The sequence below is a fragment of the Brachyhypopomus gauderio genome, chromosome 16, assembly GCF_052324685.1.
Source record: "Brachyhypopomus gauderio isolate BG-103 chromosome 16, BGAUD_0.2, whole genome shotgun sequence".
NCBI classification, from domain to species: Eukaryota; Metazoa; Chordata; class Actinopteri; order Gymnotiformes; family Hypopomidae; genus Brachyhypopomus; species Brachyhypopomus gauderio.
This window is the reverse complement of record NC_135226.1, coordinates 20,804,285-20,819,603: the sequence shown is the minus strand read 5'-3', so window position 1 is coordinate 20,819,603 and position 15,319 is coordinate 20,804,285. Positions and strand designations below refer to the sequence as shown.

The following is a 15,319-nucleotide window of genomic DNA, read 5'->3' as shown; positions in this document are numbered from 1 at the left end:
CATGTAGCGACCGGCCTTCAAGTTGATCAGAAACACTTCCTACGTGACCTTCAAGAGAAGGTACTGCTCTCCGAGAGCCGTTTGTCACTCTCCACAACACAGACAATGTTCTGATGTTGGGAAGGTTCACTCCGTTTCCCCCACAAACAGAGTGTCCAGCAGGGGTACAACCACTGTGAAGTCGTGTTTGTTAAGGGTGTTGCTCTCTCACACAACAAACACACGGGGCAGACTGAAGGACTTTTAGTATGTAAAGTGGGATGTATTATGATATTGGGGGGTGATAAATTAGGACACGCCAATGCTGTAAAGAAGAGCAACGAGCAGCTGAATCCGCCAAACTCGACTCACGTGCGAGAACATTGCAAGCTAAGGTCAATCCCAGCGCTTGTTTCTGCTTGTTTCTTTGTTTTTGGACGTTTTGACCTTTCATACAGCAGTGCCTTAAAATATAAACTATCAGCATATCCAAAGGCCTCTCAGTCTGCACTTGCTATGCCGGCATTAATACATACCCTATATGAATATATTAACAAAATCACATACATACCCTATATGAATATATTAACAAAATCACATACATACCCTGTATGTATATATATATTAACAAAGCCAAATATATACCCTATACTAATATATTAACAAAAACAACATCGCGATAACTACACAAGACCACAAATGAGTTTGAGGAACCATCACCAGCTGTGGCTGGTTTTCCGTCCGTGGAGAGGACACTCCTTACCTTGGGAAGTGTAGTGTCTCTCTGCACCAATAACACACCTGGCACAGCGCGCCAGGATTGATCCAGCACCCGTCTCCCGCCAGAACTACCGGTTTGGGTCGCCAGCAGAACAAGGACTAATCTGAGCCCCTTCATGCAGACAGACCTCCAGAACAGACACAGCTCACACCAACGCTTTCCATTTTGTGGGATTACAATGTTACATTTGTTCAATTTTAAATAGAGTGATTGAGATCTGAAATAGTGAATGTTAATAGCAAAAACAATAATATTAAAGATATTATCAGTTTAACCATCTGTCATTCATGCAAACTGGCATTTTTACACTCCTGACAGCAATTTAAATTCAGTTGGCATTGGACATAAATCTTAAAATTTAATTTTTATTAATATACCACTGATAAAGTCTAAAGAAGGTCTCTGCTTTTTTTTTAGGGGACGTAAACTAAAATATTGCCAAACTGACGGTAAATTATGGCAAACAGGATAATATCCTTTATCGGCAGAAGGCCAAAAGTCACCTGCCAAACTTAAATAACAAATAATTAAAGACTTAAGCAGTATTGAGTTGCAACACACAACAGTCACCTTGGCAATGTGGAAGAATGAAACAGTGATGCAACGTCTCCCGATTGTTTAATTTCTTTCAATTTGAGCAGCTGCTGGTAGTTTTGTGGTAGGCCCGATATTTAGACACTGGGACTTTAGCGTTTTGCTTAGATTCCATTCTTCATGAATTATTTATGGATTTATTAATTATTATGGCTTTATTTTTACAGAGAACAGTAAGGTGTTTTAAACTAATATAATTTAGATAGCGTGCAAAATATATATTACATATATTATATAGTAGTGTATTATGCTGATATATTCCCAGTAGATTTTCATGAAACACCTAAACGTGGAACCTCATTAGTATAACTTTCTCAGGGAGGTCAGAAAGAGCAGGGTGACCTTACGTTCAGGACTGCAACTGTCGTGCCATATGGGGCCCTGTGATGACAAACACTCAGGTGCAGCCCGAGGCCGTTCCCCGAAATACACCATGACGATACCAAAAGTGGACCAAGGGGAGCTGGGATCGCCAGTGTGGAAACTGATCACATTTATATGTGCAGAAGTTCTGATTTTTTGGAATGACCTAAATTTGACCATGTAAGGAGGTGCAGCTATGCTGTCGGTTTATTTATCTTTCTGGGCCTGTAGGGGCTACTGTGTATGTTACGCAGCAAATAGGAGCACCAGGACTCCCTTTAGTGCGACGTCTTCCTGCCTTGGGCTGAGCAGAAAGTGTCATCAGGAAAGATTCCGACGAAGGAGGTCAGAAGATGAAGGAGACGTCATTGGCCTTGTCATATTTCTAGTGAGTAACGGAAAAAGGGGGGACCGAGGACAACAGGTCCATAATTTAACAAGAACCGGAGGCGAGAGGCACTGTAGCTGGAAAGAAAAAAGAGAGAAAGAAAGATAGAACAGAAAAACAAGCAGGAGAAGTGAGAGTTGAGAGGGAGGTGTGTTAAGGGCCCCTCAGATGTGCTGACCCACTTCATGAGTGCTGAACAACACGGTGCCATGTCAGTGCTTCAGCTCAGCAGCTGGTGTGGCGAAGACGACTCCCTTGTGCTCCTTACGTTCAAACTCCATCTTTTAAAGGGCCAGCGCACCAGAGACCCCCCCCCCCCCCCCCCACGGAAAGATGATGTTCTCGAGTACATCTGGGGAACAGCGTAGTGAGATGACACGCTGGAGACAGTCTGCTAGAGGGGACGAGGACGGCTGCTCCAGCTGTGTCAGTGTCCAGCGCTTAGTGTAGATTCTCTGTCCTCAGTCCCACACACACGTGGTGCTTTCAAGTTGAGGATAAAAGGGTCCATGCCTGGCCTTTCTCTCAATGAAGAGCTCTCGCTGCTCTCTGAAGGCCTAGAGGTATTTCAGAGAGACAGGTCTAAGAGGAGAGACAGGTCTAAGAGGAGAGACAGCATGCCCCTCTCCATGGACGGAACAGCACACACTCACGTACGCATACGCAGACACACAACATCTTTAGAGAGCAGACACAGGTGTCTGGAGGGAACAGTGTGTGGATTCAGATTTGTCAGCGTTTGTGTGTGTGTGTGTGTGTGTGTGTGTGTGTGTGTGTGTGTGTGTGTGTGCGTGTGTGCCTTCATGCTTGTGGACGTATGCAGTAAAACCACCTGGAAATAACAAACAATTTCCGATTAAGCAGGATTGCTGTAATATCACATTATCACATACGCCTAACGTGTTCAGAACAGTTCTTGTGAGCAGGGCCGTGTGTGGGAGCGGTGTCCTGCCCGCTGGCTGGAAGTCTCTTTCTCTTGGCCGGGCCGGCTGGGTGACTGGCAAGCTTCCTCCGAGCGGGCCGGGCCCTAGAGCTGCGGGGCCGGGCCGCTCCTCGTAAACACCCGTCAGCCGAGTGGGAACGCTGTTTGCTGTCGGGGGCGGGTTATCCGCCCGACGCAGGATGTGCCCGTACCCGTGCTACATTACCTCCACCATGCCATGTGTTTCCCTGAGCTCTCTACTTCCTGACTGGACCACACCCACCCTCTCGCTCAGCTGCACCCAGCCAGTGGAGATCGCCTCTCTGTCCTCATTCAGGCGCCGAGCCGGGCCTGGCTGGGCGAGGAACACTCCCTGCTCCTCAGAGCGGCTCCGTGACCCACTAATAAGCCAGACACGCCGTCAAGGGTGAGGTCAGCGAGCTCGGTTAGAATAGGAGGAGAAAGGAGAGGCTCGCGACGCCCACGTGCTCACATCACGGACACACACAAGCGCTGCTGCGTGCAAGGGTGTGGGACTAATCCCCAGTCATTACTGCTCCACGCCTCCCGAGGTCAGGCTGCGGCCTGCGCCCCGCCCCCCATACACTGGAAATCATTTCAGCGATGTCTGACATGCTTTATGTGAAAAACCCCCCCAGAGCGACGACATGTTTGCCGTGGCCCTTAACCGCGTTTCCTCACCACGTTTAAGCCACGTCGCTCTCACGGGAATTCACAGCAGATTTATTTCACATTCCAACGGCTCCTGACAGAGAGGCACTAGGACCACCCCCCCCCCCCCCCCCCCCCCCATCAATATCTGCGACAGAACTGACGACGGAGAGCCCATCTGACTCGGACCACTCAGGCCCCATCCCGCAGCCCAGGCCCCGCCCCCGCAGCCCAGGCCCCGCCCCTGCAGCCCAGGCCCCACCCCCGCAGCCCAGGCCCCGCCCCCACAGCCCAGGACCCGCCCCTGCCCCAACCCTTTGTCTCGACGCTCATTACCCGCGATCTTGATGTTCATGTGTCCGTCCAGGAGCAGGTTCTCGGCCTTCAGGTCGCGGTGCACCACGCTGTGCTGGTGGCAGTACTCCACGGCCGACAGGATCTGCCAGAACCGGCGCCGGGCCTCCGTCTCGCTCAGACGGCCGTGCTTGGCCAGGTAATCTGCAACACAGGCGGCACAGGGTTAGCCAGCTCTCCCAGGGACACAGCACACACCCAGCTGGACACCAGCACATCTTGGCAACCGTACATTCGTCCCCCCGTCTCCACGACTTCCCTCACCGCAGTTTCAGTTGTTGTGTGTAATGTGTCTACAACGTTCAATGAACGTAATGAACGATTGGCTCCAGCCCCCCGTGACCCCGATTAAGCGATACAGATAATGGATGGATGGATGAATGGATGGCACTACTGTCTGGTTTCAGGCATCACTATATGAAGTTATACAATAATACAGCTCACAAATAGTGTATGGTATATAAAGTTCTACAATAGTACAGCTCACTAGCGTAACATTAAACCATAGTGTAATCTAGCTGAGCAATAATGCCTTTATAGTGTCCTCAGTGTGGACGGTGATGCACAAAGTCTCCATTCTGTCAGGCAGCTGTTCGAGACACAAGCTTCTATTCACCACTCATAACGCCAGAACCATCTCCTGAAGCCAGAACCATCTCATGAAGCCAGAACCATCTCACGAAGCCAGAACCATCTCATGAAACAAAGACAACTGAACCGTAAGCCCAACACCGAGCATGAGCGTGGAGGAGAGCGTGGAGGAGAGGGTGGAGGAGAGTGTGGAGGAGAGGGTGGAGGAGAATGTGGAGGAGAGTGTGGAGGAGAGTGTGGAGGAGATTACATACCGGGAGAAAAACTTGATGCTTTTCATCCACTCCCAAAATCAGAATTAGAGAAAATAATTTCTTCCTTAAATTGTACTACCTGCACATTAGACTCAGTTCCCTCAAAGTTATTAAAAGAGGTATTACCAGCTGTAACTGAACCTCTTCTAACTATAGTTAACTCATCCATTACAATAGGTCACATGCCCAAATCATGTAAATTAGCAATTATCAAACCTCTGATCAAGAAACCAAATCTTGATCCGACTGTGCTATCTAATTATAGACCCATTTCAAACACATCATTTATATCTAAGATCATAGAAAAAGCTGTTGCCCAGCAATTATGCCTATATCTGCATAGGAATAACACATTTGAAAAGTTCCAATCTGGTTTTAGGCCCCATCACAGTACTGAAACAGCATTAGTTAAAGTAACAAATGATCTCCTCCTTGCATCAGATCAAGGCTATGTATCACTGTTAGTGCTTCTTGATCTTAGTGCAGCTTTCGACACAATTGATCATAGGATCTTGCTAGAAAGGTTAGAACGCTGGGTTGGAGTCTCAGGCACAGCCCTTTCATGGTTACAGTCTTACTTAACAAATCGCTATCAGTTTGTAGAGCTCAATAATATTTCATCCAAACATACAATGGTTAAATATGGGGTCCCGCAAGGCTCCATCTTAGGACCACTATTATTTACATTATATATGCTACCATTGGGCACAGTTATAAACAAACATGGTGTCAACTTTCACTGCTATGCGGATGACACTCAACTTTACATATCAGCCAAACCCGATGACAAACTCAGTTTAGGAAAAATTGAGGCCTGTGTAAGAGATATTAAATGCTGGATGTCTAAACTTCCTACAATTAAATGAGGACAAAACAGAAGTTCTCCTTGTGGGCCCTAAGGCCGCAAGACAGAAAATTCCAAATTTAATGCTTAATCTTGCAGACTATCCCATTACACCTGGCACAGTAGCCAAAAACCTAGGCGTCATACTCGACTCCGACCTATCATTTGATAAATATATAGATAATACTACTAGGATAGCTTTTCTACATCTCCGCAACATTGCCAAATTAAGAAATGCATTATCACAGGATGATGCAGAAAAATTGGTGCACGCCTTTGTTAGCTCTAGACTAGACTACTGCAATTCACTACTGTCAGGATGTTCAAATAGGAATCTAAATAAACTTCAAGTAGTTCAAAATGCCGCAGCTAGAGTTCTGACCAGAACTAGAAAATTTCAGCATATTAGACCAGTCCTATCAGCCCTGCATTGGCTCCCAGTTAAATTTCGTATTGATTTTAAAATTCTATTATTAGCATATAAAGCACTACACGGGCTTGCTCCTGAATACCTCCAGGAACTTATTTCCTACTATGAACCCCCACGTCAACTAAGATCACAGGGTGCTGGTCTGTTATTAGTTCCACAAATTAACAAGGTAACAGCAGGGGGAAGAGCCTTTTCTTATAAGGCCCCCCAGCTTTGGAATAATCTTCCTAAATGTGTCCGGGACTCTGACACAGTCACAATCTTTAAATCTAGGTTGAAAACCCACTTATTTAGTCTAGCATTTGATAATTAATATCCCCCTTAGATAAAGGTACAGATCCAGGGGTTCATAGACGAAGGGTTTTATGGTAGACTGGGGTGCTGGTGCTGTCATCCTGTCACTGCTCGTGGTCACTCAAGTTTGTTGACAGTGCAGTGGACGGATGCCATTGTCTCAGAATGCCCCCAAGCCTATGTTACCTTCTGGTTCTGCCTTTTTTTAGCTAGGCTGTAATAATTTAACTTAGTGCCGGAGTTGCTGCCACACTCCAGAAATGTTTATAATTTTACCTGTCCTGTATATGTCCTCATACAGAGCTAATTTTCCCTGTTTCATTTCTCCACATGGCTGCCCGCCTGCTTGAAGTATAATGAGATGAGGAGAGACAAGCGATCCATCCTGGCCGGCCACCTCCTGCCTAACCGGATGCCTACACCATGATGGACATTATTACATCTTTTTCGGTCTAAATGGACATTATTGCATCTTTTACATTCTGTCTACATTCTGTCTATATTGTTGTTGTTGTCATGGTGACCGGTGTCGGCCAGAGGAGGATGGGCTCCCCCCCTGAGTCTTGGTTCCTCTCAAGGTTTCTTCCTCATGCAAAAACTAGGGAGTTTTTCCTTGCCACTGTCGCCCTTGGCTTGCTCACTGGGGGCTAGGACTCGGCACTTGTAAAGCTGCTTTGTGACAACAACTGTTGTAAAAAGCGCTATATAAATAAAATTTGATTGATTGATTGATTGAGGAGAGGGTGGAGGAGAGGAGAGGGCAGGACCGTGGCAGGGAGCCCCTGTGCTGTGGGAGCCAGTAAACAGCCCTCTGCATGGCGCAATCATGTGGTCACCACGCCCAGCAGTGCTGGGTCAGGGCCCTTGGCCTGCATCCAAGCCCACAGTCCTCACACATTCCAGGTCAGTGCCGCACCCGCCCCGGGTCTCGGGTTGGCGAGGGGACGCGTGTGCTGGCCGTCCCTCTCGGCCAAACCTGTTTCGTAAGCGCCAGCCGCGGCTGCATACACAACAAATATGTCCTCGTCACAGCCGCCGTCCACAAAATGTTACCCTGGAAACCATAAATATAGCACCAGCTACGTGGACCGTGCCGTGGGTGGAGCCTGTAGCTGTGGGTGGGTGTCAGGGCAGTGGGCGGGGCCTGTGGCTGTGGGCTGGTGTCAGGGTCACACTGGGCCATATGAACACACTTTTACACGTCTGCAAAATGTGCTTACAGCACACGCAATGCCACCTCACACTAAGGGTCACGCTAGGGGTCAAGTTAGGGGTCACGCTAAGGCACCTTCAGCACAAGCCCATAAGACCAACATGACAGAGAACACAAAGATCTCACACCATATGCCACATAGATAAATCGCTTACAATTATAAAATGAAATCTTATCTAAATTCATTTAAAAAGTCTGACGGTTTTCTTGAGGGACAGGAACATATACTATGCTATACTAACATATACTAAGCTATACTAACAGTTGAGATTCAGGTTGCTTGCTTTTGTGATCCTAAATTCAACATCCTCATAAACAATAAGTTCAGCTTGCAGTTTGCACACTTAAAGCACAATGGGGAAAAGGTCAAAGGGGAAAGGTCAAAGTGAAGAGCAATCCTTACTGGCATGATGCTGATTAGAGAGCAGGTGCAACTTTCCATCAAGCATGTGTTAGCCACGCCCCGCTCATGTGTTAGCCACGCCCCGCTCATGTGACTACTGAAAACACCCACCTGAGCCAGGAATGTGACACTCACTCTCAACAAGTTCACTCCTCTGTACTCCAGGCCACACTTTACATTTGGCAGACGCTCTTATCTAGAGTGACATTTCAAACATATTACAGAGGTAGGCGTATTAAATGTTAGGAGTCTCTCTCTCTCTCTCTCTCTCTCTCTTATTCAGGGGTGATCATTGGCCAGAAAGCAGTGCAGAACCTTTTTGCCACACCGGTGTCTGGTCCATTCTGTGTACTACCCCTGCATCTCTCCTTATCTGTGTATTTACATTTGGCATTAGGTGAGATCCACAGATAAAACTGCCCCCTGTGATCAGAGATCGCCAAAGACATTTAACTGACCTAGAAAATGGAGTAGTGCTGGGAGTTTTGCACCTGTACATGCAGACAAGGGGACAGGCAGTGCACACAGACCTGCTGGGTTAGTCATGGTGGTGAGAGAGAGGGTTAGGGAGTAGAGGGAGAGAGGGAGGGAGGGAGAGAGGGAGGGAGAGGGTTAGGGCATAGAGGGGCATGACAGTGAGGAAGGGAGTGAGAGATTGGCTGAGAGTGTAAAGATGGAGAGAGAGAGAGAGAGAGAGAGAGAGAGAGAGATGCTGTCTTTTATATAAATGTGTCCTTTCCATAGAAATGATTACACTGTACATATGTACATATGTGCAGCCGTGCCTGCAGTAAGGGCTCTTGTGGCGGTTCCTCTGGTGATGTCCAGATTCAAGCTCTTTGATACGTGACCGCAGGACTCTCAGCCCTTCAGCTAGGTGCGGCCTACCTAGTGCACAGACTCCCTCCCACACTCACACAGGCCTCCGCCATGAAACCACAGGGGGCCAAACACAAATCCCTGTTCTCTTCTGTGCTCAGGAGCGCCGTGAGGTGTCTGATGCTGTCCTGGTCCTGTCCTGATCCTGTCCTGATGCTGTCCTGAGCTTCATGTCCAGGGACTTCAGGCTCCCCTTACAGCAGCGATCTGATCTGATCTGATCGACAGCACGCTCTTAACTCAAGCTCACACATTCTTCACCAGTCTGGATTTCTAAAATATGCATGGCCTACATCCTCCCAACTTCAAACTGATGTTCCTCACTCACTCTCTCTCTCTACCTCTCTCTGCATCTGCATTCCTCCCCCTATCTCTCTCTCTCTCCCTCTACCTTCCTCTCTCTCCTTCTTGCTTGCTACTTCTTTCTCCCAATCTCTCTCTCTTTCTCCCTACCTCTCTCTCTCTCTCTCTCTCTCTCCTTTTTGCACAGCTCCTCATTATTCGAGTGTGACCCAATTTCTAGACCCCCCCCCCCCCCCCCCAGTGTAGCAGCACAGCTGGTTCTGGTGCTGGGGTGGATAGGGTCTCCTGGCAGGCGTCTCCACGGGGGGCCACGTCCCCCCTGTGGAGAACACGGCTCCAAACACCGCATCACACCTACCACACTTCTAACAGAGCACTAGACGGCTCTCTGTTTGGCTGAATAAAAGGTGAAATGTTCCAAACAGCAGCGTAAATATTCCATATAAGGTGCATCAATTTTATTTTGTGCAACCAACAATATCTCAATCCCTTGCAAACAATCTGGTGAACAACATCTAGAAGTTTGCAACCGTCTTCAAGCTTTGAGCTGGATCGGTTAACTGCAGACGACTTCATCACCTAAACAACAGGACTGGAACCAATCAGGTGGACCCAGATGGGTTTACCCTTCACACCCACCGCCACCATGTTTTCCAAATACAAAGACCGTCACAGCACGAGGCTCTTGATACCCGCACGCCACTTCAAAGCCCTGTGTGAGCCCTTAGTTCAAGAAACAAAGTGTGCCGAGATTGATCTGATCATGACAGAGTGTTCCAAACACCAATCACATTCAGCACCCACAGAAAACCTCCTGCCTCACATTTACAGGGTGCAGCTGAGTGTCGATCTCGGCTTGCCAAGCGGACATGAAAGCTGAATTTATTTTCCTGTCCACAGGAGAAAAGTCTGAATGTTGTGGATCCAACCCATATAAACCAGGAAGAAGAAAAGAAAAGACGTGTACAGGCGTGTCGATAAGGACAGTCGCTACAACTAGACCTCCACACTGCACTGGTTGTCTTCCTTAACAAGGAAGAGCTCTGTCAAAGCTCATGTCAGTAAAGCAGCTCTGTCCCTGGAAGACAAGGCTAGCACAACTCATGTTGAAGGTCATTGGAATTTGTGCTGTATTTCAGGTTTTCCTAGATGTTCACTTGTTCACGTCAGCATCGCGCCTGAGAGGGTTCCCTCTGACCTTTGACCTTATCACGTGGCTTCTTCTACATCTTTGGAATCTGTTTTGGTTCATTGATGAGCAATAAAACTGATGTGAGATTAACAAATGATGTGGGATTGAGCCAAAGGGAAAGAACCTGCACAGGTCGAGTGGTTTCAACCACACACTATGTTTGGAAGATCATGACCAGAAGTTCAACCACACACCATGTTGTTATTCATTAATAAAACAATGAACTTGTCCTGTTACAGTGGCAAAGAAGACAAAGTGTTCCTTCTAATAACGCAGCCAGAATCCTGAACTTCCAGAACACAGAATCTTGAATATCCAGAACATTTTGCTGTGTATCTGTGTGATGAGGGGATATCTTGATGAAACAAAACCAACCCTCCCTAACCCCTCCCCTCCAAACTACCCCCCCAGCCCTAACCCCTCCCCTCCAAACCAACCCCCCTAACCCCGCCCCTCTAAACCAACCCTCCCTAACCCCTCCCCTCCAAACTACCCCCCCAGCCCTAACCCCTCCCCTCCAAACTACCCCCCCAGCCCTAACCCCTCCCCTCCAAACCAACCCCAATATCAATATCACACCACACGACTGCAGTATGAGGTAGGCCTTCACCAGAGGGCCACGTGAACCTCACACCGTCACCTACACGAGAGTCACTTACCGAAGAGCTCCCCGTTCTTGGCGTACTCCGTCACTAAGTAGAGCATGTTCTTGGTCTCCATGACCTGCGGGAGAACACAAGCATCTTTTCAACATTCACATCCACCAGAGGCCCATTCTGCACACACACACACGGTCCCTCGTGCCTGGCACAGGGCCACACAGGAGGCGAGGCCAAACCGAGCGCTTGGTCAGGGCACGAGCCTCGTGGTGGGGGGGGGGGGGTGTGGCTGGCACCGCCCGACCCGAACAGACGCATCCCGTTAGCCGCCTTGTGGGCTCAGACACGAGTGAGTCAGGCCTGCCCCTCGCTGTGACTCGTCGCCTGGGCTCGGAGGTCCGAGCGAGCGCTGTCCGTGTGTGGGAGGACTCCAGAATTAGCCAAGGAAAACAAACAGGCTAAATGTAGGAAGCAGAGAGGATCCATTGTAGATCCGAGATGCTTAGCCACTTCCGCAGCAACGCAGGCGTCTGGACGGGCTTCACAGACGCGTCGGTGCTGTTTCTGCCGGGGCATCCTCCGTTAAATCAACATTACTCCAACATAGCTGCTGTCTACGGGAGTGTGCTGATCGCCTTTTAAAGGCCGTGCACTGTTGACTAATAAAGTCGGCAGCCCGCCCCAAGCGTGACGAGCTCACGCTCCTCAGACATGTTTTCCTTGACTTGATGGAAGTCGTGAGCTCAGGAGATTTTCATAACGCGCTGACCACAAAGTGCTTCTCATCCACAGCGTCTGCCAAGCACGCAAAAAATCCCTGGAAACAAACTCGCGCGTGTGTTTGTTTTACACCATAAAATTGTCCCGCTAGCATTCTGCAGGACAAATCACCAGCGGTGTTTAAAGAGATTTGTCACACTAGTATGACACCATCATCATGAAACTTACACAGTGACATACAAATAATATAGAACGGAGAGAAGGTTAAGAAAAGATATGTGAGAATGTGTGTGTGAGCATTTGTGTGTGTGTGTATATGTATGCGCCTGCGTTTTGTGTGTGTGTGTGTGTGTGTGTGTGTGTGTGTGTGTGTGTGTGTGTGTGTGTGTGTGTGTGTGTGTGTGTGTGTGTGTGTGTGTGTGTGTGGACCCTGCTTTGAGGCACATGTGGCTGGGGGAAGCTAGGGGTTTGAGATCAGACAGCAGCAGTCTACCGAACGAACCTCTGTTTATATGTCCCAAGAGGAAGTGACTAATTGACCCAGGCGGCCTGAATGGAAGTGCTGTTGGAAATAATGATACACCGCGATTACACGACCACTCTTGGACCAGCGCCGTGGGCTTGTATAATAATGAAAAGCTGTTCACATTCCCGACGACCGAGGCAACCCGGAGGGTTACGTAACGGAGCTGTAACTCCGAACAAGCACTTAGGTGGGCTTCAGGAACCGAGGGTCTGTCTCTTAAAGGAGCTGCACTTCAGAGACGCCATGACTTCCTGCTGTAACGCAGGCCAGCGATCAGCTGTACGTGTCAAAGTTTCACCAAATCCTAAGAAGTTACTTATTAACTATGGCCAGAGAGCTGAGCTGATACAGTAAATATCAGGAGGAACTGGGATGTGAGGGAAAAAGTGGGTTAAAAGTTACCTGGTAAAGTTTAACAATATGTGGGTGATCCAGCAATTTCATGATCTTTACTTCACGATAGATCTTCTCCAGGTTCACGGAGTCCAGCTGGGTCTTGTCTATGATCTTTATGGCCACCTGTTGAATCAAGGACACGGCGACACACTATAGTTAGAACCCAGACTCAGGCTGCAGTCTGTGGGCGTTCATAAGTCTCACACACTGTAGTTGGCACTGGGGAGACCAGTCTATCATATCATGTGTGGTGCAAACAGATACAGTCCTCATGTGGCCTGGCGAGGATCAAGATGTTTGAGGAGACCACAGATGACACTGAGCAACTGAACAAAATGTCCTGTGTGCTACTAGCTAGCCGATCCGGATAATTTCTTAAGACCACTGGTCACTGATCCTGGAGGAGACTCCTTATTTAAAGGTTGGAGGATTGCTCAGGTTTTGATCGTCTTCACCTGCTGCCCAAAAGCACATGGATGAGCAAAAGATCTGACAGCTCTCGAGGTTGAGATGATTGAGGAACAGGATCTCCACCGGAGAGCCACAGGAGATCAGCAAACTGTGAGCTGGAGTTCAAAGTGCTGTCATGGCTACACAGGACAGGACAGTACAGCACACACACACACACACACACACACACACACACACACACACACACACACACACACACAAGCACGCGCACATATGCATACACGCACACACACACATACAGTACAGATGTCCAAGGCTGAATTTTCCCAAAGCTTAGCAAAGCTGCCATCGTTTTATGGAGCTCCATCTGAATACTAGATCTAGCAGATCTCAGCCCTGCAGTGCTTGTGAGCAGCCTGGCCCAGTTTTGGAGCTGAATCGAATTATCCCACAATTGTTTTGAAACATAACGAGCCGGTAGTGTGAGTTACCGAGACAAACACACACACACACACACACACACACACACACACACACACGTCTACAGGAACAGTGCAGCTGGCTTTATCATGGAGATGAGCCCTTCACAGTGGAGACAGTCATCGTTAGCGTTAAGTGGGGTGATTTGCTCAGCTGACCATCAAATGACCTCTGAAGTCATGGACGGCACCAAGCGTGATGTTTTGAGCAATACATACTTGGTTCCCGACAGTGAACCGTTCAGTTCAGGTCACACATGCAGATCTAATAAAGACCCGCCTGTCAGGTGACAGGGAGGAATGGATAACCCTGCAAGCTCTGAGCAGTCCTGTGTTCTCCTGTACCGTGGAGAGGTCGGGCAGACGTCAGCCCTGGACTACATCATTCTCCCCAGTATGCTAATTCCCTGACACACTGCTCCAGTGTGAAATTCAACATCTTGGCCGCAGATGCTGGAGTTGCGAAGTTATCTGAAACCCAGAAATGGATCCAGTGTCTTCGTACAGAAACACTTTAGTCGAACTGCATTACAACAACAACAAAATATCAACAACAACAAATCAGAATTTAGAAGCAATTGAAGTAGCTCGCGCCTACGTCTTGGAGTTACGCTTGCAGATTAATGTTGGCAAACCTACAGCTATGCCAGCGAGGAACACAGTATCACAAAATCACGGTTTGTTATGCAACAGATGTTGGACCGCGTGCTCCGGATGTTCACGTAGCCCACGTCTATGATCACGTAAGCCCATGTCATGTACAGACATTAACATCATCATTGTGCTTGTGTGTCTAAACTAAGGTCATTCGACACGTGCATATGTTCAAGTACCGCTGCCAGCAAAGCATAAATAAAGATTTAATTATTATTTATTAAGCTGTTTCCGAGAAAAGCTGCTACTGTTGCAAAGAAGTGAGAATAAAATATCACCAAGCACACCGCCAGTCACGAACAAAGGTCAAGGAGTAAAAGCAGCGCTCAGATGTGGAGACTTTCACACCTGAGCGTTTGTGACACCTGATGACAGCACAGAAAGTCTCTCCACACAGACGTGCAGTAGTCGCGGTGCGTCCAACATGCACAAAGTTTCCACAGGTACGACGAGGCGCTCCAGCCTCGATCACACGGTCCGGTCCGTCTCACTCACCTCGCTCTTGGTTATTCGGTGTCTCGCCAGCTTCACGACGGCGAAGTTGCCCTTGCCGAGAGTCCGCTCGATGTCGTAGAAGCCCACCCGGACCGGACCGCGCAGCGCTGCTCTCTGACAGTCAGCCATAACCATGCTTTTAGTACCGACTCGGGTACAGGACACACACCCGCGACTTTTACTCTCAAGTCAAGATAAGGAGGTCGCAGGAGCAACCCCCCCCTCCCCTCCTCCCTCCAGCTCAAATATGTCTATTATAAATAGCCCGAATAAACCCCCCGGTGTGCGGGCCAGTGTGCTGTGCGTCTGTCCCCACACTGGAGTGATCAGAAAGGGAAGGTTCGGGAGTACTACACGGTGTCCCGTCACCCCCCCCTCCCTCCTCGGTACAATGGGGCTATAATATTGCAGCCCTATGAGCGAGAGTGCGCGCGCCGACTCGCGGGAGGCGTCGTGTTCTCCGGATGACGCGCGTTGACGTCAGAGCCCATGGGGGTATTTGTGCAGGGGCGGCGCTTTGAAGCGCTTCCACGCGCCGGTGCCAATTCGTTTCCAGGACGACCGGACCCACCTCTTACGTCAA

The 15,319-nt window shown here is 48.7% G+C and overlaps 1 protein-coding gene and 1 long non-coding RNA gene across 2 annotated transcripts; one reads left to right on the top strand and one right to left on the bottom strand.

Moving 5' to 3' along the window:
• Positions 1 to 2,063: 2,063 nt before the first annotated feature.
• Positions 2,064 to 15,152, bottom strand: LOC143477419 (serine/threonine-protein kinase SIK2-like). The gene is made up of 6 exons (XM_076975995.1): positions 14,737 to 15,152; positions 12,704 to 12,820; positions 11,116 to 11,179; positions 3,864 to 4,197; positions 3,254 to 3,428; positions 2,064 to 2,102 (listed from the first exon to the last, which is right to left on the bottom strand). Exons 1-6 carry the CDS (start codon positions 14,869 to 14,871, stop codon positions 2,064 to 2,066), a joined length of 864 nt encoding a protein of 287 aa, XP_076832110.1. The 5' UTR covers positions 14,872 to 15,152.
• Positions 4,649 to 7,195, top strand: LOC143477986 (uncharacterized). Its single transcript, XR_013121676.1, has 2 exons — positions 4,649 to 4,772; positions 6,819 to 7,195. It is a non-coding gene; the product is annotated as an uncharacterized LOC143477986 (long non-coding RNA).
• Positions 15,153 to 15,319: the final 167 nt, after the last annotated feature.